Raw genomic sequence first — 26,896 nt, 5'->3', positions numbered from 1 at the left:
ACGAGGTTTAGGAGGAGTTAATCAATTCACTCAAAACCTACAGGGCTGTTATGATGAAAACTCCGTATCTCCAGAAAACCTTTCTCTCCAAGAAAGTTCATCTCTTAGTTACAGAGAAATTCTCTGCAAGATCATAATGTAAATGCCACTAAAACTGTATGCTTGGTAGTTGAAGTACATATGCCAGTTATGCCCTGTCCATAATGCCAGAACCAAGAGGTCTCGATTTTCTCAAATGAAATGCTAGATTTCTTCAATAACTGACATGCTACGTGTCTGGGAAGCTATTTATGAAGCAGTCAAGTTTTAATCTGTAATATCTCCAAGGACATTATGAAAGAAAGCACAAAGTAAGCCTTATCTGAAAAAGGTTTCCATTCTTTTGCAGAAGTATCTTTTAATAGAAAGTTGCAACTAAGTTGACTTTCAGATAATTTCTCAATTAACAAATCCCTTGCTTGAATTAGAAGAAATTGATCCACATGCCTATTATATTTATTAGCTCCTGCTTACACTTTCTTTGAGTCACTGATATACATCCCATTCAGTGGAAGTTATTTAGTAGAATGAGGAGTTTCTTTCTGATAGTTTTCTCCTGGCAGTTTTGCTCCCCAGCTGATTCTTGCCTTTATCTTTATCCCATAAGAAATGACATAAATGCAAACTGAAAGCTTTGCTTACAGGAAGATTTGGGTGCCCGACTTTTCTGAAGTTTAGGAATACATTATATCAAGCTGTTGTCTTCCTGCTGACAGCCAGTTGTGGCAGGATCTCTGCCTTTGTGTCTGGGTCTTTCTGTAGCCCTGAGCTGATGGATGGAGTTCAGTTTTGGAGCCCCCCAGCTCCACAGGACTTCCTCTGAATCCCGTGGGTGGTATTTGGTTCCTATGACTAATGAAGGAGCATTGTTAATTGAAGAACACAAGAGAAGAAAACTGTTGTTTTCCTTCAAGTTACTTGTTATTTGTATTCTTTTAACATCTATGAGCCCTAGTCACCCATCAGGGAGCTTTGGGGCTGCTAGCTGCTTCAGTGGATTCAATAATTTCTGTTCCCAAACTCCTTACATCCTCCAGCCTTAGCTAAGCAGGTAGTATCACTGATATGTAGTGCTATATATTGGGCTACACTACTAACCCCTTAACCCTGCAGAGTTGCCTTCAATATTTTTTCAGTTGCATCTATCAACATATTTAGATTCCATTCCTTCCCTAAATTATCTGTCAAGCACAGGCAGCAGGCAGAATATCCCCCTCTCCCTTTTTTTTCCTTTTGCTACAGTTTTGTGAAAAAGAAAGATAATCAATTCTACATCAATTCTTTGGTCATCACTATAAGGGCAATGTAAAATTCTGAAAAATCAAGAGAATCTTTTACAACAAGGATTCAAGGACCGTCCTCTACTTCAGAACAATAACAATGTATGGAAGGAAGTGGGGAGCTTTTGTTTTGTTTTGTTTTTAAACATGAAATACCTTCATAAGTAAAAGGGTTCCAAAACTTTGCATAGATGTAGTGTATTCATTTGGAACCCCACAATGACAAGAAGTGCTGGGGGGGTAGAATGAATAAGACCAGAAATGTGAATAAATGGGTGAGAACATGAAATGTCAGAAAGATAAGTAGATGAAAGTAGTAGATGATTGAGGGGGTGGGGGGGAGAACTTAAAAATACGGGTTGAAGGACAAGAGGTGAAAAATAAGAATAAGTTCCTGGCTACAAATGCACTTTGTTGTCCTTATTCTTTTTTCTTTCTGAGTTTATCATTTTCTATGGTTTTATGCTGAGTCCCGTTAAGAACAGTTTGGTTTTTTTTTTTAACAGTAGAAGTTTGAAGAGGTGTTTTTACCCAAAGGAAAGAAAGGACTTTCAGTACACAGTTAATGGTGTACAAAGCCCGTGAAGCCATCAGGTTGCCTTATGCCCCAGAGAACGCCAGCTTTCCCAGTTTCAGTGGCATGCCTCCAGGAAATCGTTCCAGGAGGACACACAATTAGCCCACGCTCTTCCAGAGTGCACGGTGTAACATGATGCAGTTAAACCAGAAGACAGTTTTCATCTTTTGACCCTGTGTCAAACATGTCAATTGAGCAGCTTACCTGAGATCTGGAAGAGCACACAGGCCATCAGAGACTTTCCCATAGAAAGGAACGTGCGGTAGACACACAAAAAAATGCAGTTTTAAAAATTGACTTATTCACTAAGTAACAGAGAAAGTGCTGAACCAGCCTTTGCAAGGGGCATGACTCAGTGCTTTCAGATACTCCTTTCTTTTTGCTGGTCTGAATTTTAAATAAAAAAAAGTCTTTGCCCTTGCTCAACATGTATGAGGACAGTAAAAGTTGCTCGTACATTTTAAGTGCTAACAGAATATTGAGTCCTGTAGAAGTACAGATTTGATCCTAATTTTGCTAATATCATTGCAATGCATATCCAGATGATAGGTTGGGGAAAGGTTATCTGTTCAGTATAGTGCCTAAGTCTTGCATCCATTCACACAGAGGACAGTTTTAAAAGTTCCTAGTGAAACAGAGTAATGTAGACTAATTCCTAGATGGAAACAGACAGGCAATGGAGGAAAGATGCCTAGCTAGTAGGTTGGAAAGACAAGCTGAAAACTCAAATGACAGTGTAAAACAGTCTCTATAGCTTAATTAAATAAAACCTGTAATGCGATTTAAACTTCTTTGGGTTAAAATTACTTTAATAAGGGTGTTAATTACTAGAGGATTAACACTGCTTACATGTGATAATAGATGTGGTCAGTCAATAAAGGGTGAGAATAATGTTCATTTAAGAAGCAAAAGAATCTAGCACAGGATTACTCACCAGAAAGGGATAACATTTCAAAGTGGCAAGTAAGATCAGGGGAAGAGTTTTTCAGATTGCAGGAGGCATTAGAGGCTAAATTGTGCCATCACTGCCCAGCAAGGTTCCACGTGTATTGGGATCTAATGGGGCTAATATATGAAGAGTAATTGTTACAAATTACATACTATATATAGTTTGGAAATCTTCTCTCTTCCGGAGCAACTGTAAAAATAACTTTTCAGATTAAAAATTTTCAGAAAATGTTGTCATCTGAGAATTGATGAGAAAAGGAAAAAGATCAACGTCTAAGAATAATTTCTGGAAGATGTGTGGAAGAAATGAAGTAATATTGGGGTATTGACATTGAGCAGAAAGGGGTTTTCCTAAAACATTTGTAAACATAACAACAGGAAAAGAAAGATCTTTTTCAAAAACCCAACAAAAACAAATTCTGAGTTATCCAGGTTTCTTGTTACTGCAACTTACTAGGCTCAGAGACCTTTGCTAAACCAAGTTATCTAGACAAGAAAAACAGAAAAAAACAAATACCGGGATTTTATATAGGCAGCAGTGTTTGCAAAATGTTTTGAGAGTCATCTGACAGATATAAATGTGGAAGTAAACTACTTGTGGTAGCTGAAGAAGAAAGTGAAGGTTGTCCAGGAAAGAATAGGGAAAAAAAAGTCTAGTGATTTTGGCTTTGCTTTTAACTTGTCTATATTTACATTCCTGAGCTACTGCTTGTGGAATTCCTTGTCCAGTGGTTCCCAGGTCTAGTATAGCTTTCCCTAAGGGATGTAACTTCATCTGCTGTGAAGGGTGGGTATGCAAGCATACTCTGAATGCACTACTTTGGAAGAAATAATTATCTGTTTACAGTGAAGTCATGGTGAGCACATCTATAAGTGTCTGTGCTTTATAGATTGCATTGGATTTTTGTTTGTTCCTGGATGCAGACAAAAAAGATGCTGGTTTCTGGCCTGTTACGTCTTAGATTTCAGTTCTGGTTGAAACTTATTTGTGCTACTGCTGATAATTATTTTTTTTTTACACTTACAAATACCATTAGTATGCTATACATGTTCTTTAAAACAGAGGTGTAGACCTTATGTAACATGGATGGTATGGTGGTGGTGCTCTGAGAGAGAGTCATTGAAAGAGACCAAAGGTAGAGCAAATACAGCCTCAGTGGAATATTATATTAACTTGGATGTGAAATGCTGGAGGCTTTGCTGGCCACTTAAGAGAGGAGTCCTGAGCACTATGATTTTTAAATTTAGATTTGTAGCTTTTCAAGAACTGTGCAAATCTTTAAAATTAAATTATAAATTCAAAAATTATTAAAGCTGTTGCACTGGAACAATTTGTCTGTGTCTGCTGTAGAAGCTGCAGTTACCTCTGTGGAGGTGATGTGCATCAGTGCACGCTGGAGATCAGTGAACTCTGTGGAGACCGTGTGCTGCACAGTCAGGAAGATGCCCATAAACTTTATAGACCTGATGTATATCCTCCTGTTATGGTGAAAGCCTCAGTCTCTTTAACAATGTAATTTCAGTATTTTCCTGAGATGTTATTCGATCTGGTGTTTAGGTCTGAGTGTGAATATGGCAAGGAATAACTTGACAGCTAGGAAAAGGAAATATTCTGTCCGGCCACTAAATAGCTAACTCTTAGTAGCTAGGTTAGCTGTTTCCTGGGTCAGTTTTGTGAGCTGCAACTTCATACAAAGAGCAAACGTGGTTCATCTTTGCATCCTTGTGAATGCAAGTTTGATGTTGTGGATCTGTGCCATGCTTACTTGTCTACTTGTAGGCATCTGTTGACATTGGCAGGCCAAGACTGTGTTTCTATAACTCCTTCCTTCAAGCCTAGAAGTAATCAGACTGAAATTTAAACGTGAAGGTACAATTATACTTGGACAGACCACTACAGATATTTAGTTCCAGAGTACAACAGCCTGACTTTATGCATTAGGTGTACAGGTATGCAAGGACAGTTTGGATTAGTTAGTTCAAAATAGCAGTTGTCAGGAAATGACTTTCTATGGTACAGTATGTATCCTTACGTTTGGTAAGATTGTCAACATCTAGGGTTACTCACATGGGTACTGCTAACTTTTAAATGTGACAGATAGGACAAGTGTGTTCACTTCCACAACACATTGTGGAAGATGTTTTGTGTGTAAATTTTATTCCAATTACACTGTTAGATTATTTTAACCAGTCCTATTGTCTCTAAATTAGTTAACTTTGACATTAGCTTTTAAAATTTTTGAATATACCTCAAATGTATTTGTACAGGAAGGACTGAGATAAATTATACAGTTTAAGTCAAGAAATATATTTAAGGCACTGTGCTACGTAACGTGCCATTTAAGGCCTTATTTCATAGATAACCAAATAGTTGAAAGCAAGCCTGTTATAAGTCTCATGCAGTTAAAAAAACCTGTTTATTGATAATTTAAGTTTAAATAAACTGTGCTGCAAAAACTCCCTCATCAGTTACTAGTGTTCCTGGTAAGTTTTAGTGTTTAAGCACTACTTACTCACACACCTGTCTGTGCTTAAAAAAGAAAAAAGAAAAATGAAAATGACAGCTTTAAACTTAACTGTGATATATCAAAGGCTTCACGATTCTACCAACTGAAATTGTATTTTCAAAGTCCTGTTCAGATCAGAGGCAGAAGCTCTGTTTTGGGGGCTGCACTTGTTGCTCCCTGCATGCTGTTGGTAGGAGTATGCCTTAGCGTCAGGAGCTCAAAACCAAAAAATTGGTGAAGGACCCAAACATTGCATAATATGCAACTTTTAATCCACACAAATTTTACCACTGACATAGTTTTATGCTTTGTCTAAAGGGACTGTGTGTACAGGCTGATGGGCTTGACTGGAGCAATTTGGCCAGAGCCCGTGCCCTCTGGAGCCTGACTGTCTGCCAGGCTTCTGCTTTTCAAACACTTGCCTGTTTCTGGGCTCAAAAGACAGTTCTTTTGCTACTAGTCCAGTTTATTCGTTAATGATGAAGAAGAACACACTTCATAATAAACATTCACACCGTAATCAAACGAGTCTTCTTTGAATATCTATTACTTGTTTCTACATTCTGTATTGCTTGGGACTTAGCTTTTTATGTTTGCCTCAATGACTGTATTTGAGTGACTTTCTTAGGAAGTTACATCTTTGGTTGCTTGAAGTCTTTATGTTTGTTTTGGTCACGATAACAGCAACAAGCTTGTTCACATGTCCTCAACAGTGTGCATTTTATTTTGCAGGCAGGACTATGTTCATTTGAAGTGCCAAAAAATATTCATGTACATAACAAGATCAGGCATCTGTCAGAGTGTACCTGAAGGTCCAGATTTTAGGAAAGTACTCTTCCCTTTGGGAGAACTTAAGTTGTAAAGGATATATTTGAAAACAAGTAACTTCTCATTTTTTCTTAGCATAACAACAATTCCCAGCGGTTCATAACTGTCCCAGCTGTCATAACTGCTGAGTTTACATGTTACACACGTGTTAAAGATTGTAACCCAACATTCAAGATAGTGACAGATACGATTTTCACTTATAAATTCAAAACAGATGTAAGCATTTAAATATAAGACTGTTTCATTCTTGTAAACATTTAAATATCCCCAATTTAAACACAATTTCTAAATGCATGGTGCTTAAAAAAAAAAAAAAAAAAAGGAATGTTTTAATGCAGTGGCTTAAAAACTGAAAGAAACTGCCTTTCTGACACAAACTATCCTTCCTTTGAAAATCCGGGGCTCAGTTTTCAAAGCATTGCCTAGGAATTTAGCCTGCGACCCCCATTGACACTAATGGGAATTGCATAGCTAAGTCCCCATACCATCACTTTGAAAATGCATTTGCTCTACCAATCCAGAAAAAAGGTAGCATAAACTATAGGGAGACACTCACAGATCAAGAGATCAATTTACACTTTGAAATACAAGACCAAAGTGTGTTATTCCAGTTATGTGATCAGTAGGGGGGGATTTTAAAATTCACCACGTTCACAAAATTAGTCACCAGGAGTAAATAAAACAAAATATTTTGGCAAGTGGCAGGCAGACTTGCTAACCAGGCTAACAAGATATTTGTCAGCAGTAAAGAACACCGACTGATGAAGTGATAATTGCATTCGGTTGGTGCAGTGTTATTCTACGGTTAGCAAATGCTGTCTTTTTTTTTCCTTGTAAGCCAGGTTTAGATACCTATATTTTAAATACTTCTGTTGTTCCTTTGCAACCAGGAAATGTTTAGAGTGAACAAGCTTTGTCTTTCTCCAGTTCTGATTCTGATTCTTAACATTTTAGTTCCGCTCTAGTAAGAGTTTTCGTGGAGTGCATGCTTTTATAAACAGGGAACTTTTTGTGAACTAATGGGGATATTACCTTACTATTCATGCAGGGTTGTTTGTTAATTCAATGGAAATAAGTGCATACATGTTTAATGTATATTTGTGTGTACTTGTGCATGAAACGGAGACAAAAAAGAAAACAACTTTGTTTTGTAGCCATCTTACTGCAGACTGAGTCCCTGTCATAGCCCATGGCCCTATTACGCTGGTCAGAGTATAAATAAGTGTTTTAACGAAAGGAAGAGTGTTGCCTTAGAGTTCACAAGCAGATGAGATTATAGCTCCACTGAAAGGTTAATACTATGTCAGAAGTTATAAAACAACAATTTTGGTTGACATGCTTCCTCTTCGGTCAGCAAACTCATTTGTTCTTCTGAATAGAAGGTGCCTATAAGTACAGTGTGTGAGCTCTTTGTGGGGGAATTTTGAGTGGGATGTTTGTGAATGGCTTCCATGAGTTTGCTGTCTTTAAAATGAAAAAGTCCCATTCATCTTTGGGGCAATTTAGCTCCCAATTCCAATAAGAATACTAATAATAGTATTGTTAATATACTTGCTATTATTTTATCACAGTAATTTAAATGATACATAGCTAGCAGTCATGGGGATTTTTTTCTAGCAGTGCATCCTCAAGGAAAAATTTGTAACATTATTTTGGTATCCTATCTTAAAAAAAGATTTGGCATAGCTTGTAGTTGTATATGGTTGGCATCACTCCTTTCCTAGCAGAGCTCACCAGTTGCCTAGGCTTTGGGATTTTTTTAATTAAAGAGGTCAAAATCCATTATATCTAAATTTCAAAGAATTTACCAATTAGCTGTAGTCTGCAATGCCCAGCAGGTGGCTTTTATACTATTAAAGGGAGATTGTTTCCATCTCCGATCAAAGCAAAAAGAAAACAAAGGAAAATATAGAATATTTTTCTGTAGACAATGCAAACCACAGGCGGTGTAAATTATAGGTGAAAACTGTGTGTAGGAGACTTCAGCTGTACCACTTCAAGCAAAATTCGCTATATTTTCACACTGTTCCCCATGAGGATTTTAGTGGCAGTGTCTAAATCTGTTTAGATTAGAGATTAGCTGAGAAGATTGGACAGCTTGCTATTTCCTAAAATTAAGATTTTAGCTTTTGCTTATTTATAAGTAAAAGTAAAAATGCACATATAGGTAGATTAATGAATGCAATAGAAGTAAAATTAGGGAAAGCTGCCTGTGTTTTAATGCCGCAGGATTCAGGAAAGTTCCAATTTGCACTTTTCAACGAATCTAAACTTCCCAGATTTTTACCTACTTAAAAGAATGTTTGTGACCTTTTGACCCTTTTGTTATCCCTTACTCAGAAAGGCCTTTATTCTGTAAGGCTTAGGTATAAAAAAATAAAAAGAGCGTTAATGGCATAACAGTCCTTTCTGATCACCCTGTGTAAGATGTTTATGCAAAGTGTCAATAGAAGCAATTGGCCTAACAGTGTGACAACCTGCTTTGCTTGGAAATGGGCTAATCTCCTGTTTGGGTTATCCAGAGGTCAGGTAAGGATTTCTTTTTTTGCATTCCCCATAGTGTGTGGGTGCATAACCTGCAAACACTATAGGGAGCAACTGAGCCCACGAATACCACAAAGATGTTGGAAAAAATAAATAAATAAGTCCTGCCCTCTTTGCTTTTCCTGAATTTCGTTTGGATCTGCTTTTGATTTTTCCTTCGCTGGTTCCATCCCAGAACTCTACGTGAGCATGTAACATGTAATGCAGACAGGGCCCAATATCAGTATCTGCGGCTTCACTTTGTGGGTTTGTTTTTTTCTGACCCCAAACAGGCATCATCCCCCCCCCCTTTTTTTTTTTTTTGAAGTTCATGTGGAAACGTGCTTTAAATCCCCATTTTTCAGGACTGCCCCCGTTGCCCTGTCACAGCAGGCTGAACTCAATGAGCACTCAGGCAAGCGGAGCGGCCGCGAAATAGGCCTTGGCTGCGGCCTGCTGGGAGCTCCTGCCGGAGTGAATCAGCTTCTGTGTGTTTTTATAACTGCCTTTTTTTTTCCCCTGTTAATTATGCCCCAAGGCTGTGGAAAGACAGCATTTATCTGTTTCAACAGACGAAGCAGCAAGTGTTCTGACATGTTTATCAGGCAAATTGTACCTGACAAAAGGTAATTACACATGCAATCAAATCCAGAAGTAACTGAGTGATTAGGGGTTAATAAACTGTTTAGCATAAGAAATATTCTGCTTTTGAGCAAGGAGAGGGGGGCAGAAGGACATAATTGAGAATATGTTACAATAATTACTTTTATTTTGATGGAATATTGAGATTTACAGGAAGGTAAGCAGGATGCTGAGTGCACAACTTCTCATTTTTATCTCCAGCTGCTGAATTGCCAGTGCCTCCTTGTACAACCAAAGCTATTTGCTTCTTGATAGTTCAGAAGAGATAACAGCACCATTCCGCCTTGTACTAAGCTACCTTGATACTTTTAAATTAGACAACACCAATAGTGTTGGTTATACTAGAAAAATTCGAACGGAGACTGACCCATTTCCTTCTGCAAAGCCCCTGTCGTTGTCTTGTGTCAATGTTGACTCTGTGGACAGCTAGTTCCCAAAGTCGCATTCTCTCCCAAGATTATTCCTGACAGTTGCCCAAAAGTAAAAAGGAAAGGGCATCTGTATGATAGCCAAGGATGTGACAGAGGTTCAAACAGCATTGAAAGGGCCGGATGGTTGATTCCAACAGTTCCCAGTGCATAAAGTTCTCAAGTAATTACAAGATGGCCTAAATACAGGAGTACGGATGAGCTACTCCGGACTTAAGGTAATATTAAGACAAAGCTTTACCGAGCCATGATTACCATTAATTTCTACACAAACATGGCCGTATCACTTAGATGTTGGGGAAAGCAAGAGTTCTGAACTTTAAGAATAGATGCAAGTGCCCCATTTGAAACAGAATTCTTTCCCTAAAATCTTAAGATGTTTTTATACCTGTGGCATTAGTATTGTAATGCATTGTGTCAAAAAACAAACAAACAAAAAAACCATTAGCTATCAAGTCCTTGAAGTAGGACTTACTTTGACTGAAAAGTAGTTTAGTATGTCTCACAATAATATTGTTGTGTTTAAAATGAAAGTTTTACAATTAAAAATAGCAATTTTATCTGCATGATGTAAGAGTTTACTAGAGTGCTTTATGTAAGTATATTTAAACACCTTTTTTTCCAAGTAGTGTTTATTTCAATCTGAGAAAGCTTACATTAGACATGCAAAAGGTATTTAGAAAATACATAGGCAAGTACAGAAAGTTAGAAAATCCAAGTGTTTTAGGGTATCACTCAAAATGCAAATGTAACACAGCAACCTCAAGCTATATCTACCTTGTCAGTGTCAGTAAGTGGACAGTCTATTGGACACTCCATCTGGTCTACTGGAGAGGATAGAGCTTTTCTCATGTTCCTGTCTTTCTTGGTAAAGATTCACACACACACTTCTCTGCAAACTCTTGTTAGTTGTTCCCAGTCAGAAGGGCTTGAAAATCAGTTCCTGTGCTCCTAGGGAAACATATTCTGCTTCATTATAAAATTCTCAGGTATAGCATTGCCTGTCTTAGCTTATTCTTATCTTCCATGGTTGTTATGGGATAAAGAGAGTGTTCCTGCATAGCAGAATAAGTATATCTGGCTTATTAGGTGCTTCTCTGTGTTTCAGCCACGGAAGTTGGTTCTGACAGAGCACAATCAGGTGGCTCCTTGGGTTTGAGTGGCTGGCTGGCTAACAGCTAATGGGTTGCACTGCTTCCGGACTCTGAGAGTAAAGGGAAAGATTTCTGTCCAGTTTGAAGTATTTCCTGGATGCGTTAAGTTTGGAAAGATACATGTACAAAATAAACATTTTTTCTATTGTAATTTAAATGCAATAAATGCACATTCTAACTTTGAAGAAATAGCAGCCAGCAGTGCAAAAGTGATGTGCTGTGCTATGGACATTGTCTAGTTTTTAAGGCAGGAATATATTTATTGTCAGGATTTGCTCTGCCTGTGTATTTCTCTTAATACAGTGCATGTCACTGTGGACTATTCCTTGCTAGCTAGTACATCGTCTTTTCATTTCTTGTCACAGTAGTAACAATTTTAGTGGATAAAATAGCAGTAGGGAAATGCTGCTTTAATTTGGCCTCTAACAGGTTGGTTTTAGTTGCCACAATAAGGACTATCGCAGGACCGGCATATTCTCCTGTACCTTACACCTCACAGCTGAGAAAATGTGCAACAAGCTCACCTGAATTTATATCTCCAAAATGTTTTGTTTTATTGTAGCCAATACGCTTTTCAGCAAAACTAATATTTATACAATTAGACTTGCCCTCGATGCAATTTTTATTTTTCTGCATGAGTAGTAATCACAATATTTAAAACCTCAGAAATTTACAACCTTCTTTTATTTCAATGGAATTTAACATATCCCTCGTATTACATCTCTGTAGCGTGAGTCATGTCAGCATGTCAAGCCAAATCCACAAAGTATTTCCATGATATCTTCACCTTGAATACCGTGTAATATTACCAAAGGCTGTTCCTTTTCCTTGTGGTTTTGTCCACGCCTAGTCCCTGACACATTGTAAGATTATTTTAGATATAAAATATTATTAGATATGTCTATTTTGAATGAAAATACAGCAAAAATATAAGGATTTTTTTTTAATCCTCTATTGAAGAGTTGGCCAGGTGTTAGTTTTCTTTATGAATTTAATGTAGCTATTTGTTTGCATGAATTAAAAAAAATTGATTTTTTTGCATCTTCATGTTCATCTTTTATTTTCAAGAGTCTTTGTACATAAAGTTTAAGGTATCTTTATCCTTTACTAAAATCATATTCATCTACCAAAGAATTAGGTAGGCCAGTGCTTCATTATGTTCAAATTATATGTAGTAGTCCAAATACTTGTCTGTATTTTTGAATGCATGGGCTGTTTTCCAGATCATATGCTTGTGGTCAAGACAGTCACAGCTTAATAGAGGTCTTTCTGTTTTTATCTAAAAGAAAGAATCTTTATTTAAACAAGGCACACATTTTTTGTAGTAGAAGACAGTGTAAATGAGCAAAGCAGCAGAAGTTGAAGCAGACTGGAGTTGATGCCTCTGCATCATGGCTGCGAGATTGAAGGTAAATTCATGGCTGCACTAGAGGGAAGTGTTGTGTGGGAGGACTGAAGTTATTTCCCATACATGTGGTGGTCCCGGAACCATCATTTCTGCTAGACAGTCCTGGCTGCTGGTGGCTGCTTGCCAGCCCAATCCTCTCGCAAAGTGCCTGCACTGACTGTACATCTGCCAAGTGCCAAGTCAGATGCAGGTGATATGAATGGCCAGGACACAGATCCGAAGAGCTGCACACCAGGCAGCTCTTGCCCACCCACAGTGTACAGTACATGCTGTCAAAGCCCATTACACACAGCAATATGCTGCAGTGCAGAACTGCAGCTGTGAGCGGGACAAAACACACAGTATGTAATTGTGCACAGCAGCAGTCCGATCTTCAGCAATGTCTGCGGTCCTCTGTCACATTTACTGCAGCAACAGGGCACATTTGTCGTGCTGTAGCCCCTGAACATGTGCGCAGGAGGGAAGGGAGTTATGATAGGGTGGCATGTGTCAATTGATTGCGTGTTCCTGGTCCTTCACGTGGCCTGCCACGTGTCATGACAGCTGCTTTAACTTAGGAGACTTACTAGCATGAGGCCGGTTGTGTGCAGCTCTTTGACCAAGTGTGGAGAAAGGAGGGAGCTGTGTTAGTGCTGGGCAGATCCCCCTTGCTGATAGCGTTTCCAGTGCTCATTCTTCAGAGCCAGGACTGCCTTGGAGCACACAGAATATGCTTCACGTTCTCTTGGGACATTGTTTTACCTCGCGAGTTGAAAAGCAGCAGATTGCATAGTCTGTTTAGAGCCCTACATGCCTATCTGTGTTTGATCAGGTGACAAATTAGGTCTAATCTTCCACCCCCACCATCAGTAGCACTAAGATGTCCCAGAGCCACAAGACAATCAGATGGCTGATTCAGATGCTGGAAGTGTGGTATGAAAATCACTCGTGCAATATTGGCAGGAAAGTTTCTTTGAACTTGTCAACACTATCAGTGATCAGTGGCTTTGTTGCCGAAGGGGCACAGAAAAGGTTGTTTAGGATGTATCCAGAGTCCTCAATATCAATGTTACAATGGGATTAAGAAATGAAATCTTTCACCTTTGATTTGCTGAGAACATTGGTGTTCTCCTGTGTGGAGCCCATGACAAATGGCATTGCAGTTGGTATTAATTTATTAGTACATTCCATTTGCTTCTCTGTGAGAGAGAGGGAACATGAAGTCTCCAGATTACATGGTCTGTGTTCCTGTGGCTGTCAGCTTTGTCCTCTCCACCTTGTGTTGCACATCTGACTGTCCTACTTTCTGCTCTTTTGATCATGCTTTGGAATATAGTGCGCAGCCTCTGTGACTGGGCACTACTGACTGGTGTAACACAGGTAATAACTGATGAGTAACATGCAGCAGCAAGTGAGACCATGGGTTTCACAAATGCCACTAATTCCTGAGTTATCAGAGCGTGATAGCTCAGGCCAAGTCTGTTTGCTTAGTGACTAAAGGCATATTCTCTTCTCTCCAGATCAATAGGAGAATTGATGGTGACCGTCCTGAGAAAGGACTTTATGAGAAAGAACTGCTTGTATTTGACCTTGACAGCTATCATGGATATGTAGTCAGTAGAGAATGAAATGGGGTCCTTGCCTTTTATACGCTTTTAACCCAAATGGGGTATTAAAATGTAAAGCTAGGGGTGTCACTGAGGTTTTTAATGGTCTTTGGCGGACTTTGGAAGGACTGAGCAGTAACTATATCAGAGGTCTGTTATAAAGCTAGGAAATGTTACTGCGTGTTCATAAAATATTTTATTACATATATGGGAGGATTAATTCATTATAAAATAATTCATTTAAATTAGATGCTTTATTTGAAAAGAACATAAGAGGGGGGTTAGAAAGTGGACACAGTTAGAAAGCATGTAAATTTGAAGCTGCGGAGTGTGTCCTTGCTGTAACAGTTCTGGTTTGGCTTAGAGGCGGCAGAAGCAAATGTTTGAAGTAGCAAGGATTCTTTATTTAAACAGCAAAATGATACAACCTGCAGGAGTCTGTTATGTTTCTTAGAGTGGTTTTGTCATGGGCAGTCCTTTTCCACCTCACAGTTCCAGGCACCAGCAATGCAGCAAGGCCTCCGGGCGAGCAGGGGCTCTGGGCTGCCCTGAGGCCCCAGCTCAGCAGAGCCACCCTGGGCCCCTGGAGCCGGGACATAGCGCCGCTAATGGCTCCTCACACTCGTTGTAGCAGCAGCTTTGGCTAACACAGGGCAGCCTGAGAACAAGCCCACGTTAGCCCTCAGCAGCAGCAGGATGCGGCCAGGCACCGGACGCAAGGGGGGAAGCTTGGGGGTGTCCCACCGTTGATGTTCCTGGGAGCAGGGCCCCGGCCCACCAGCCCGTGGGTAGCTGTGGGAAAGGCTCCACTGAGCGGGGCCGCCTGCACCCGTCAGTGCCTGGCCTGCTTGCCTCATGGCCGTCCAGGGGAAATCAGGGGTTTGGGCTGGCTGAGGGGCAATTCGGCTTTAAGGGCTGCTAGAGGTGAGGCACTGCGTCTGCTTCTAAAAGTGAGCTGCTGTGCTGAACGGCAGCTCCGAGATCGTGAGTGAAAGGCCCAAACTGAAACTGCGGCCAGACACGGCTGTGCTTGGAGGTTTTTTGATCTCCTCCCCCCCCCCCCCCCCCCCAGCTTAAGTGTTTGGGGTTTGTTTGAGCCAGAATTGTGCCCAGCGCTCGGGGCTGAGTCGTGGGGATCAGTCACCACAGAGAGTCCAGCAGGGGTTGTTTAATTCATTTAATTGAGACTACCTGCCCCCTTGGTTTAAATTACTGAGAGCAGCACCAGCTGCGAGTGTCCCCTTCTGCCTGCCCAGGGTGTTTCGAGCCCCTGGACCGCCAGAGCGGGAAGCCACGAGCATCCCCTCCCAGGGCTGAACCTGCACAGCCACCTCCTGACACACGGAGGGAGAGGCAAAGGTGCTCAGGAGAGAAACGGGTGTGGGATGCAGGGGTTCCAGGGCCCGGCCCAGTGCCTCCTGCCCACAGAGTGGGGGGCCCCAGGCTGCAGCTACGCACTGGCTTCACTCACCTGCCGCTTCTCCCCCAGCTCCTGGACCTCTTCATGGTGTGGGACTGGTCCACCTACCTGGCTGACTACGGGCAGGCCACCTCCAAATACCTGCGGGTCAACCCGAGCACAGCCCTCACGCTGCTGGAGAAGTAAGTGTGGGGCCGCGGGGCTGGGGCCGGGGCCGGGGCCGGGGCCGCCCTCCCCAGCATCTGAAAGCCCACGGCGGTGCTTGCGCGATGCTTAGGGCCCTGCAGAGCTGCTGGTGGAGCCTGAGCGGTGGTCGGAGCCACGGCTCCCTGAGCTGCCACGGCGCGGGTGAGAAATGCGAGAGCTGTCGCTGTCGTGGAGCCGGGGCAAGCTTTCAGCCGTCCCGCGAGTGGGCTGGGGCAAGGGACGGCGCGGTTCCACCAGCCGAGCATCAGCCCGTTTTATACGGCTGGATCCGTGCGCTGGGATGCAAAGGCGTTTTCTAACGGTGTTTTCTTTCCTCTCCGGCCTGCCACGAACGTGTGTTTTGCAGGGTTCACAGAGGGTACGTATCACCTCTATTGTTACAAAGTATTGTTGCGTCAATTTATTTTATTTCACAAATTTCGTTTTAAACTCCTTTGATGCTGGAGATTAGCAATAGCAGTATCGGGTAATTTGATGATGACTAAAGGACTCCTGTTCACTGAGTCTGAATTTAACCTGGAGCCAGATGATTTGTACAAATTCTGTTTTGCTTCCCTCCTAATGCAACTGGTATACTCTGTTTCCTGCTAAAGTGATATTTGATAAAAAGATATTTGCTTAGTACTCACATGCAATTTGTGAAGTAGTATTTGTTAAAATGACTTCTGTATGGTGGAAGTTTGATTTAAGAACACAGATAACCCATTTTGTAACCTTTTGGTTCTTATTAGCACAAAGATCAAAAGAGAAATAAAAGTAAACCTAATGAAGTAGTTGGATTTTTCCTTTTCAAATTGTTTCTAACATGTCTGTATCTTTTGCTTTTTATTTCTCCAGAATGAGAGACTCTAGCAAAAAGAACAACATTTTTGCTCAGTTCAGGAAGAATGATCGTGACAAGCAGAAGCTAATAGAGACTGTAGTAAAGCAACTTAGGAGTTTGGTGAATGGTATGTCCCAGCACACATAGGCCTGCTAAATCAACTGTATCTCATCATGCCAAGAGGTATTTCTTAGCCACTATTTCTACTACACAAAGAGTGGTATCAATTAGGACATTTGTTTGGCCAAGTAAAAGGAAAAATGCAGTAGATTGGTTGTACACAGAGTCCTCAGTAAACAGTTCTTTGTACGTATTTTTAATGGATCGAATACTATTTTATATATTGTAAACAAATGGTGAAAAATGAGACTGTACAATAAAAACCAGCTCAGTCACACTGTACATGGAACAGCTGAACTGTAAATACATTATTTAAATGTCTGTAGACATGATGTTCAAAATTTTGCTCCGGGTAGGAATTATTTGAGAAATGATCCTTTAGTTGCTGTTTTCAGGATGACTCCTAATTAAATGTTTTTTTTAGGCGTTGAGATACTTGCATTTCAGATACTGCCTGTCATTTTCCTGCATTAAATGTAAACTAGCCTTAAAGTGATTGGACATAATTTTGTATACCACATTTTGTAGTCTGGAGGTATGAAAAAATCTTCTGATTTTTAGTACCTTTGAAAACTACCTGAGAATTAGACTTGATATTTATTTAGCATTAGGACTTATAGGCTTTGTTCTCCGAAAGGGTTTAATCTTGAGTTTGTGAATGTAAATAACCATCTGAGTTCTTTATAATGTGACTTTTTTTTGTTTCTGTTCCTCAGGGTTACCATTTCTAACTGTACTTTTTTAAGACCCCGGGTTCTTTCCCCAGGCTGCAGTAAGGAGTAGACTTGCCACTGTTGGTTTCGTGCCGCATCTGTTTGTCAGAATGCGCTTCCTAGAGCCAGCCCCATCCCAGCAAATAGCGTTTGTCCCACAGCCGGTCTCTTTGCACCGTCCCCTCCTGGCTATTTTAGACACGAAGAGAATGTCTAGCAAATACAAACCAAATGGAACGTGTAAAAATACTGTACATTTCGCTGTATTTTTAAGTTATTGACGGTCTAAATACAGTAATATAAACCTTACCCGTGTTCGTGTTTAATTTCACGCCTTAAAACGCGCCTCAGGACCGCGTTTCGCTGGGACCTGCCCGGGTCCCGGCTTCGTTGCTGAGTTACCTCGGGGCGGGCAGGGGCCGGGGCCGGGGCTGGGACCGGGGCCGGGGCTGGGACCGGGGCCGGGGGGCGGCGTGCCGAGCCGAGCCGTGCCGTGCCGAGCCGTGCCGAGCCGTGCCGAGCCGAGCCGTCGGGGGGGCGCCCCTCGGGGCCGGGCGGGGGGCGGGAGAGGGGCTCCGGGGGCCCCCGTCCCCGGGGGGAGCTCGCCCTCCGCCGCCGTCCCCGCGCCCCCTCGATCGATCCCCCCGGCTCTCCCGCTCCAATCACCGCACTTGGCCGCGCTGCTTAAATATGCAGCGGAGACGTCATCTCCGAAGGTGGATCGGGCGCAAGTGGCCAATATCTATATAAATGTGGCCGAGGGGCGAACCGGCAGCAGGAGGCGAGCGGGGCCGGGCGGGCCAGCAGCCGGCAGGGGCCCATCGGCGGAGCGCCCGGCCGCTCGCTGCCTCCCCCGGTGCTCGCCTGGCGGCGGGGCAGGGACCGGGCGGCCCCCGGGCGGCCCCCGCAGGAGGATGCCGGCGGGGCTCTCCTGGCCCGCGGCGGCGGCTCTGGCGCCGCCGGTCCTGGCGCTGCTGCTCGCCCTGTGCCGGCACCTGTGGGCGCTGCGCTGGAGCCTCAGCAGGGACCGCGCCAGCGCCCTGCCCCTGCCCAAGGGCTCCATGGGCTGGCCCTTCTTCGGGGAGACCCTGCACTGGCTGCTGCAGGTGAGGCGCGGGGCGGGGGGCGCGGGGACGGGACGGGGACGGAGGGTTGGGGCTGACCCACGGCTCGTCCCCAGGGCTCCCGCTTCCACAGCTCCCGGCGGGAGCGGTACGGCAACGTTTTCAAGACCCACCTGCTGGGCCGCCCGGTGGTCCGGGTGACAGGCGCCGAGAACATCCGCAAGATCCTGCTGGGCGAGCACACGCTGGTCAGCGCGCAGTGGCCCCAGAGCACCCAGATCATCCTGGGCTCCCACACCCTGCTCGGCTCCATCGGCGACCTGCACCGCCAGCGCCGCAAGGTGAGCCTCGCAGGGCACGCGGCCCAGGTGGCACCTCCTGCCCAGGCTTGGGACTCGGTGGCATGTGGGCTCCCTGCTTTAACTACCTGCCTCTCTTCCCCCTCCTTCTGCTCCTAGATCCTGGCCAGAGTGTTCTGCCGCGCCGCCCTGGAGAGCTACCTGCCGCGGATCCAGAAGGTTGTGAGCTGGGAGCTGCGGGGCTGGTGCATGGAGCCGGGCTCCATCGCAGTTTATTCCTCCGCTAAAACCTTAACTTTCCGCATTGCAGCTCAGATTCTGCTGGGACTCCGCCTGGAGGAAAAGCAGTTCAAGGACCTGGCCAAAACTTTTGAACAGCTGGTGGAGAACCTCTTCTCCCTGCCCCTCAACATACCCTTCAGCGGGCTTCGCAAGGTACTGCCGCCTGCCCCGCGCCTTCTTGCGTGGGGGCCGGGGCCGGGCTGTGGCGGCACAGAGCCCCCATCCCCAGGCCTGCCAAGGGCCCCCCCTGAAGGGCCAGGACCGCTGCAGCACCCTTGCCAGGCTGAGGGCCTGGTGTGTTGCTCGCCCTGCTCCTGGTTTGCTTCCAGCACCTCCCTGCACAGGCTCCAGTACAATGCGGGGCTGCCGTGCGCATTGCTGGAGCCTTTTCTCCAGGGTGAGTTTCAGCTCCCCTGAACCTCTGTTTTCTGCTGCTATGCAGCTGTCGGCTTGTCAGACCCCTTTTCTGGAGGTTGCCAGCGTGCCCCTTGCCTCTTCTCACTCGCCACATACACTGCTAGTGTTGGCTTTGGCTAGTCCATCACGCCTGGTCCTGTCCCATTGCATCCCACTCGGATTCATGCAGAGGCATCTTTGGGCATGAGGAAAAAGGGCACAGCAGGGACCTCCCTGCGCAGCTCAGGCAGGCTGAGGACTTGAGACCCACTTACAGTCCTTGGTCCCTTGTCCACCAGCAGCAGACAGACAGCGAGGAGTCCTGGAGGGGAGCATGGCAGAGGGACAGCTTCCTGTGCCTCTTACAACCCCCAGTTTCTTCCCTGCTGTCCTGCCCCTTCCTACCTGCCTCCCCACACTCCCGCTCTAGGTATCGGTCCCATGTCCCACCCCTCCTGTCACATTTCAATCTGCTGTCCCTCCTCTGGCTTTGGGCCATTCACCCTGCTGGGCCCCCAGCCCACGTCTCCTGCCTCTTCTTGCAAGGTCTTATCCAATCTCTTATTTCCACTGGGAGCTCTGCCCCACTGGATCACCTTACCTGGCCAGCCCCAGCTCTCCCCCAGCTTCCCTGCAGCTCTTCTCACCAGATCAAAGTTCTTGGTCCCCTTGTCCTGCAGGCTGTCACCAGCGTGAGCTTTCAGCATCCATCCTGTCTCAGGTTAGCCACAGCCTGTCTGGCCTCAGACCAACCTCTTTAACTTGCTTTTATCTCCTCTTGTCTTCCCTCTTGCTTTCCCATTTCCTTTGTCCAGTCCTTCCCAACTCAACTCTCATCCTTTCCGTCTTCTCTTCCCAGCTTCTGGTCATGGCCACTTCTCATCCTAACTATCCGATCCAGGTTTTTGCAGGAGGCCTCTTGCTACAGATCCATACTCTGTGACTCCATCCATCCGCACTCTGCAGCAGGTTGTTTTTCAGTTGGCTCACGAAGGTCTTCCTAATGTTTTGCTGCACAGAAGTGCAACACAGCCGGAGATCAGCTGGGTGTGGTTAACATGTATCTGGAAAAGCCACTCATTTGTTACTCATTTGTCGGATGTGCATTGCCTCCTGGACTCAGTTTTATTAAGTTACTGCTTCCCCTCCTGTCGGACAAGCTTCCTTTGGACCTGACAAGACTGTGAGTTTGTTCACTGCAGGCCCCTCTGGATTCAGTGCCGTGGGCTTGCTGCTGTCGTTTCCTTTCCAAGTGTGTTTCCTAGGACTTGTATTTGATTCACAACAGAAAGCTGAAAGAACTTGCAGCAGTTCTCACCGAGCTGCTACCTCTTGTGAGGCTTTGGGGCTGGGCGATAGGTTAAACAATTTTTGCTGTTGCAGATCCTGGGATTAAAGACGACCACAGAAGGTGTCCCCTGGTCTCTCTGGAGAGGGGGGCAGTTCCTAGGGCTCCCCTGACCTGTGTCTGCCTCCCACAGGGAATCAAAGCACGGGACATGCTACATGAGTTCATGGAGAAGGCTATACAGGAAAAACTGCAGAGAACCAACTCAGAAGACCATAGCGATGCTCTGGATTTCATAATAAACAGTGCCAAGGAGCATGGCAAAGAATTTACCATGCAGGAGCTGAAGGTAACCAGAACCCTTCTGACTGGGTGTCTGTGAGAGGCTTGGGCTGAGGGGTGGGAGAAAGAAGGAGCGATGTGGTGGGAGAAGGAGAGTTGTGGTGGGACAAGGAGAGTTGTGGTGGGACAAGGAGGGCTGTGGAGGGACCGCTGTGAGCTGCTGGCTCCCTCCCGCCTCTTGCCAACCCCGAGGAGCCCATCCGCAGTGTGAGCAAGACAGCCCGGCCCCGGCGAGCTCAGCTGTGTGCTTGCCCCTAAGTGTCAGCACGCATGAAAAGCAGCTCATCTGCCTCGGGAGTGAAGAGTGCTGGGGAGGACGGGAGCCTCACCTGGAGTGGGTGCTGGGGTGGGCAGGTGTGCAAACAGCTCCTAGCGCTGAAGCCAGCACACAGAGTTAGTGGGCGGTGCGCTACTCAGATGGTCTCATAGGGTTGTGTCTCTTTGCATTAGAGCAGAGATGGTATTTAAAGAGGAAACAAATGCCTCTTTTGCCTTTCCTCTTTGTGGCCACCTGGCTTCAGCCTGCCTTAGGATGTGTTTAGGGTTATGAGGCTGTGCTCAGGCTCTGCACATTAGCGTGCACTTGGTAACCTCCCAGATGAAGTCTTGGATATATGTAGGGCTAGTTGTGTGTTCCTCAGGCAACCCCTGACATCTAGCACGGTGTGGCGTGCAGATCATGTCACTGTATTCCTCAGGGCCGGGAGCCCAGAAATCACTGAGACAGTACATCAAAACGGGCCCGGGGATGGAACGATGAGTTCTGGGTCATTCCCTATCACCTCATTAATTATATCACGTAGCTTGTGGATTGCTGTGATGCAACATGACTCGTCGCTGTGACTTAGGGATGGACCCAGCAGTCCTCACTGAGACAAAACCCAGTGAAAAGTACTTTGCCAAAGATCTTGGGAAAAAAACTGTCATTAGCGCTGCATCATTCATACCTCCAGGTCATTCTGTGTCGGTCAACAACACATGACGCTGCATTTATGTAACAAGTTTTGAAGCAGTTTTGTATGGGTACAGCAGCTGAATATAGTTTAAAAGTAAAGGACACACAATTTTAGTGTTTATTTAGATATTTAAGGAAAATTATCTGAAGACAAATGTTTTGTATGTATTTTGTAAGTGTAATCTCTAAATTCTGAAGTGTTTGAAAGACATTACAGAGACTATCAGGTGCAATTAGAAATAGCGTATATTCTTAAAATGGCTTCATTATATTTATTTATATTATTTATTATAATAATTATTTTTATTATAATTATGAAGAATAATTTCCAGATTCAAAATGTGATTGATTAGACTTGGTTAATCTCTGTTAGTATTCAGATGTATATTGCACAAGGATAATTAGACGATCTCTCATCCTGTCTCTGACCACAAGTGAGACAATAACAGTAGGAATAAAGGGATATTAAACACAGTGACCTAGGGCCAGCTGGTTCAAGTGACAGTATATTTATATGCAGTCTGGTACATTTACGGTTAGAAACTTTCTACCTTGCCTGCATTTAACAAAATGACTTGCAAATCAAATGCCTATGCTTGCAAATACAGCACTATTATCTGCTATTGTAGAGCTCTCATCCATTGCAGGTGTAATTGGGTAGAAAGTTTAAAGCTGTCCTAGAGTCATGGATATATTCAACTCTGAGAGACACTGCAAAACTTGTGACACTAGTTACTAATTTGCTTTTTTTCTTTCTTTCTTTTTTTCTTTTTTTTTTTTTCCTGCATGATTTGGGAGGACATTTTTCTCAGAAACTTTCCTAAATATGCTGTGGTTTTGCACTAGTGACATGAACTCAGCAAGAGCCTTGAAATGTAAAGGTCGTTACAAATATATCATTTTGCCAAAAGTACTTTTTTAGAAAGTTTTAAATCTTGGAAGGATAGAAAAAAGCATCCTGTATAACCATGCTGTCACTGGCTGAGTGGCTGAGCAGCAATGCTGTTGGTCCTGCATCACAGGACGGGGAGCTGGGCTGCAGCACAGGGACAAAACCAACCGTGGGAGGGTACAGCCTCACTGTCATGGCTCATGTTGGCATTGTAACAGCCAGAAGAGACAGTAAGCAGCTCAGTGTCACAGCTGGCATGGCAGCACCATCACAGGTTGATGCAGAGAGTTGTAAGAGCTATCATTTCAAAATGCAGAGTCTCACATTGCACTGTGGTGGCTTTTAATTGCAAGCTGTGGGACTCAGAGATTTATTTTCATCTGGGTCTGCTATCTTTTGGATGTAAAAATTCTTCCTGATGCCTGCAGGAGGTGCGATGGGGTCGGTAGGGACCTGTTATTTCAGAGGCTTCAGTTCAGCTGAAAGATGCCTTTGCGAGCTACACTTTGGCAAAAACCCATAGTTCAGCCAATATACGGTGATGAGGGCAGTAGCAAAGACCAGTCTTTGTTACATGACCCTTGACCTTACCAGACTTCGTTCCAGGTACTTTAAGACGTCAGGTGTCCTTTCCACTGCTTTTGGCTTCTCCCTCCAGACCCAGCTGTGGGTAACTCTTAACTTTCTGCTTTTGAGTGTCGGTTTGAGTCACCTTCCACATAAGCAAATGGTCAATTATAACTGGAGATGGATTAAATGCAGCCCATTTTAGCTGCCAGTGCATCTGTTATCTATACATAAACATGCCTCATAACCCCTGCTGGCCAGAAAGGCAAAAGCTGGGCACAAAGGGGAATTGGCAGATGAAGGTAAAACCTATAATGCTTAAAGTGAATGTCACTGTATGATAAAATGTGTGTTAAAATTCTTGTTAGGGTTTGTAAATCTTGGGAGTAGAGCTGGGAAGAGGGTGACAGGTCTGTGGAGAGCAGGGGCAGAGGCAGTGGCAGGGTCCTCTGCCCAGGGACAGAGCCTGTGAAGGGAGAGGACAGACGGGCAATTCAATCACGACCAGCCTAGAGTGGCATTCAAACTTGTCACCTTCCTTCCCTCCCAGGAATCAGCCATTGAGCTCATATTTGCTGCTTTTTTCACCACGGCCAGTGCCAGCACCTCTCTCATCCTCCTGCTACTAAAGCACCCCTCAGCGATCAAAAAAATCAGGCAGGAGCTGATGTCCCACGAGCTGTACCCACAGTGCCAGTGCTGCCCTGCGGGACCCAGCCCGAACACCTTGCCCATGCCAGGCAGGGACAGCAAGAAGCAGCTCCCTGCCATGGCCAGAGATGCTCGTGGGGACCAGAGCCAGTCCCCAGGCCCCCCGGAGGAGGCAGAGCCCAGCGGTGGCCTCTCCCCACAGCCCCCGGCCCCACTGGAGCCCACACACCCCCAGAGCAGTCCCCAGCCCCAGGCCTGTCACTGCCCCTCAGACATCAGCCTGGAGAAGCTGGGCCGCCTGCGCTACCTGGACTGTGTGATCAAGGAGGTGCTGCGGGTGCTGCCCCCCGTCTCTGGAGGCTACAGGACGGCGCTGCAGACTTTCGAGCTGGATGTAAGTGCTATGGGCATAGAGGAAAGGGAGGGAGGGCTGTCCCTGGGTACCACCGTTCACAAGGTGCCTAACGTTCCTGTCCTCTGCCCCCACAGGGCTACCAGATCCCCAAGGGCTGGAGTGTGATGTACAGCATCCGTGACACGCACGAGACAGCCGCCGTCTACCAGAGCCCCCCTGGTGGCTTCGACCCTGACCGCTTCAGTGCTGCCCGGCCAGAGGCTGTCAGCCGCTTCCACTACATCCCCTTTGGCGGCGGGGCGCGGAGCTGCATCGGCAAGGAGCTGGCGCAGGCCATCCTCAAGCTGCTGGCCATCGAGCTGGTCACCACGGCCCGCTGGGAGCTGGCCACCCCCGCCTACCCCGCCATGCAGACCGTGCCCATCGTGCATCCCGTGGATGGGCTGCAGCTCTACTTCCACCCCTTGCGGCCCAGCCACGGCAGTGAGGCCTAAGCCAGGGTGCTGCCCCCAGCCCTGGCTGTGGTACTGCTCCGTGGCTGGCTGGGTCGCTGCAGAGCAAGGCCCCAAAGGTCTTTTTTTTTTTTTTAAACCCTCCTGGTGTCCTGCAGAGTAGGGTCCCACAGAGTCCTGCAGACAGCCCCAAGCACCGGGGCAAGCCTCACCCCCAACCCCAGGGGCAAAACAGGAGCAGCCGGCAGGGAGCATCCCCCATGGGTGCCCAGCCAGCCCCTTCCACACACAAGTCCCTGGGGAGCAAAAACCCCAGGCCCATAGTTAAGGCTCCTGGAGCTTTTCTCTCTCATGGCTTTCTTCTATGAGCGTGCTGTAGGAGAGGCAGGAGGAACATCCTGCACACCAGGGCTTTTTGGAGATGTAAAAAGGGGGAAGAAGGGGGGCTCTGTAGGAAAACACAAACCAGGTCTGCCCAATCGACAGCATCAGCTGTAGCTAGAATAATAGTTTGTAAAGTTTTTTTTATTGTAAATATTTCATCTCTTTCCTGCACTTCCCATTAGAGTCAGCACAAACGGGACATCTGTTCACCAGATCATAGTAGCTGTGGCTGTCGTGCCTGAGCACCGTGCTGCTGCTCGGGGTCTGCCATGAAGCCCCCTGCGGGGACCCTGCAGGATGTATTCCCCAGCCAGGGAGTGGCCTGAAGCAGGGGAGGGACCAGACCTGTGGGGAATAAACATTTGGGAAACGGACATTTCTGAGTATGCCTGCTTCGTGGTGGCATGTCCCGTGTTCTTGCTTGTATGGCTCAAGTGGTAGAGGGGACATCTGCATGGTAGCAGAGGGGTTGTGAGCCCGTGGTGGCTGTCCAGCTGAGTGACCACCGTGTCCCTCCTGCCTGGCCCTGCTGGGGAAGTGCCGGGCCGGGGGCTCCTGGGCCAGTCTGAGGGTGGTCCCTGGGGCTGAGGGCACCTTCCCAGGCACTGCTGAGGCACAGGGTGTTTCTCTCCCGTGTAAAATGATGTGAGTGCTGTCACCTGCACTCTGAATGTCCCGCTTTAGTGCCAGGCCAAAACCCGCCCTGCCCAGGCCAGTCCCTGTTGCAGCCCTGCAGCAGGGCGTGCGCTGCCACTGGCCATCAGGGCTGTGCAGTGAGCACAGTGCTACCTGGGGCAGAAATGTGGCTCCCAAATGTGACAGGTCAAATCTGGAAGAGGTTGAACCACGGGGCTGAGTTAAGTGCTGTTGGCAGCTCGACCCCGTCATGAACCGGAGCCTCTGCCCCTCCTGACCTTGTCCTGAGAGGTGAATCTCTCTGGCTATCAGAGGTGAAATCAGTAGGCGGTGGCTGCAAGTGGCAATGACTAACTCTGATGAGCAGGCACCGCCGGCGTGGCCATGACCCACGGGAGATGCGGGGTCCTGCCGTGGGCAGGGCTGGGCCAGCAGCCCTGGGTGCAGGAGTGTGGGGGCTCCTCCTGCAGCGTGCTTAAAAATTACCCCGGGCACTAACGAGCCCCACAGCCACCCACTGAAAAATGTAACATGAATCTGGTTAAAAAAAAAAAAAAAGGACTTGAAACTGATTTTGTTTTCAGATAAACACGAGCATTTACAAATGAAGTGTAATAATTGTTACTTGTAATCAAAGTTTGTTCATATTAGGCTGTTAATTTCTTGACCTCCTTCCAAGATGTTTTTAATTATCCCTTTCACTCTTTACCATTTGATTCTTTTCGAGCCGATGGCTGCGGAATACACAGCTGGGGAGATAATAAAGCCTTCCTGCGGCAATTATCGGTGCTCAGGCCACCGTATCTCGTTATTTTGATAGACAGTGAACTTGGCGCGGTTGCCGGCCGGGTTCACGCAGATGTCACGGTCCGTGTTGTAGGTCACAAGCGGGTCAGCGCCCGGCAAGGGGAGGGCGCCGGGTCAGGGCGCGGCCGCCGCTCCCGGGCAGCGCCGCCGGGCCCCGGGTGCCGCGGAAATGCCCCCGGGGGGCTCCCTCCGGGGCGGGGGGCTGCGGGGACCGGGCAGCGCCGCGAAGCATCGCAGGAGGAGGGAGGGTCCCGTCCGACGCGTTGGTTGTCGGAAAAGTAGTAATTAAAAATGACACCTCATCCCCCCCCCCAGCACAAACA

The 26,896-nt window shown here is 45.9% G+C and overlaps 2 protein-coding genes across 15 annotated transcripts in view; both read left to right on the top strand.

Moving 5' to 3' along the window:
* The window catches only part of EXOC6 (exocyst complex component 6), a 93,025-nt gene extending 75,515 nt beyond the window's left edge, over window positions 1-17,510 (top strand). For 4 of the 12 annotated variants that reach the window (XM_080597185.1, XM_080597190.1, XM_080597191.1 and 1 more), the window contains 3 exons: window positions 15,410-15,522; window positions 15,894-15,905; window positions 16,385-17,510. In XM_080597185.1, the coding sequence (XP_080453311.1) occupies window positions 15,410-15,522; window positions 15,894-15,905; window positions 16,385-16,517 (258 nt within the window). In that variant the 3' untranslated portion in view covers window positions 16,518-17,510. Of the gene's footprint in view, window positions 1-15,409; window positions 15,529-15,893; window positions 15,906-16,384 lie in introns of all 12 variants that reach the window. The other 8 variants (XR_013952643.1, XM_080597195.1, XM_080597186.1 and 5 more) reach the window with 4 other exon arrangements.
* Window positions 17,511-17,631: 121 nt separating this feature from the next.
* Window positions 17,632-26,838, top strand: CYP26C1 (cytochrome P450 family 26 subfamily C member 1). 3 transcript variants are annotated; one of them, XM_080597196.1, is made up of 6 exons: window positions 17,632-18,309; window positions 18,384-18,608; window positions 18,726-19,001; window positions 20,726-20,881; window positions 23,839-24,333; window positions 24,429-26,838. In XM_080597196.1, exons 1-6 carry the CDS (start codon window positions 18,118-18,120, stop codon window positions 24,786-24,788), a joined length of 1,704 nt encoding a protein of 567 aa, XP_080453322.1. In that variant the 5' UTR covers window positions 17,632-18,117; the 3' UTR covers window positions 24,789-26,838. The 3 variants fall into 3 exon arrangements, with proteins under 3 accessions (XP_080453322.1, XP_080453323.1, XP_080453324.1); XM_080597197.1 differs by having other exon boundaries at window positions 18,726-18,785; window positions 24,429-26,567; XM_080597198.1 differs by lacking the exon at window positions 18,726-19,001 and having other exon boundaries at window positions 24,429-26,559.
* Window positions 26,839-26,896: the final 58 nt, after the last annotated feature.

The sequence above is a fragment of the Anser brachyrhynchus genome (genome assembly GCF_964034855.1).
Source record: "Anser brachyrhynchus genome assembly, chromosome: 6".
Classification (NCBI taxonomy): Eukaryota; Metazoa; Chordata; class Aves; order Anseriformes; family Anatidae; genus Anser; species Anser brachyrhynchus.
Note: the sequence above shows the minus strand (reverse complement) of the source record. Positions and strands in the feature narration are given on the sequence as shown.